This window comes from Athene cunicularia, assembly GCF_003259725.1.
Source record: "Athene cunicularia isolate RWA chromosome 21 unlocalized genomic scaffold, athCun1 chr21_part1, whole genome shotgun sequence".
NCBI classification, from domain to species: domain Eukaryota; kingdom Metazoa; phylum Chordata; class Aves; order Strigiformes; family Strigidae; genus Athene; species Athene cunicularia.
This window is the reverse complement of record NW_020799127.1, coordinates 8273842-8274978: the sequence shown is the minus strand read 5'-3', so window position 1 is coordinate 8274978 and position 1137 is coordinate 8273842. Positions and strand designations below refer to the sequence as shown.

Below are 1137 nucleotides of genomic sequence, written 5' to 3'. Positions count from 1 at the left end.
TGTGCTTTTGAGAAAAAATGTCTTGCTTGAATATTCCCATAGGTACATTCTTGCCACTTATTTCTGCAATTTAAATTGTTGCTCATGTTTTTTAAGGCCAGAACGAACGAGCATTTTATCAGCTAAGTTGGATTGAGGAGCACGGGTGAGATCCTCAACCCACCGAGACTTGTGGTATGGCTCTGCAATGAGCAAGAACATTAAGGGCTGCTATAAAGAAACAAGCTCCTGTGCCCTCAGCCGGACAGAATTATAAAAATCCCCACAGCGTCCTCAAAGCACTGAATTAACACAAGAAAGAGCTGTAGTTTAATGTGAAGGATGGAGCCCCTGGGCTCCATCGGCGGTCGGTTGCTGCCGTCCCTCCTCCTCGGGCACAGACCATCAGGGCACGCCGGTACCTACAATCTCTCCAAATGGGCAAGCGAGCTACCTCGCCTCCCCCAGTAAAGTAAGTGAAAATAATTACATACTTAAATCTAGGTGTCGGGCTGCTTTGCTCCACAGAAATTCATCTGCTATCGTCAGAATCCTTGAAGTTAAAGAGGGATTTGAGTTACTGACATAATTTGTTCCCTGAGGGCTGTGGAAACGAACTGAGAGGCATATCTGAATAATAACTCCCCAGCCGAACATCTTGTAACAGCAGCAAGCGTTGCTCCAGAAGGAAGACACAATGGGAAGCAGAAGATCTGAAACGTTTATAACCTATGCAGCCATCAGGCAGAATTTGTTTGGTTTTATTCCCCGGGCAGCAGTCCATCAGGGAGATGTGGAGGCAAATCTCCTCTGTTTTCACTTTGCTAAAGCTTCTTTTAAGTAACTCTGTGATGGGCCAAGGCAGGGTCTGGCTCTCTGTGATGGGCCCGGGGTTGGCTGCCCCGTTTGCTACAGGGCAAAAGTCCTCGCCCTTGGGCTCGTCTTGCCACACCGGTGGGCCGGGACGAGAAGGGATGGTAAGAGAAGGGATGATGGTAAGAGAAGGGATGATGGCAAGAGAAGGGATGACGGCCAGGCAGGGTAAGGCCCGGCCCGGCCGCCCCTGAGGCGAGCGGCTCCACAAGATGGCGAGCGCGGGCTCCCGCGCTCTCCCCAAGATGGCGGCGGGCGGCGCGGCGCGGCGGGCGGGCGCGGAGC

General features: G+C 52.1%; 1 protein-coding gene across 1 annotated transcript in view; it reads left to right on the top strand.

Moving 5' to 3' along the window:
- The first annotated feature begins 968 nt into the window (after positions 1 to 968).
- C21H1orf174 (chromosome 21 C1orf174 homolog) overlaps positions 969 to 1137 on the top strand; it is a 4660-nt gene continuing 4491 nt past the window's right edge. The window contains exon 1 of the mRNA XM_026862960.1: positions 969 to 974. Coding sequence (XP_026718761.1) covers positions 969 to 974 — 6 coding nt within the window. The remainder of the gene's footprint in view (positions 975 to 1137) is intronic.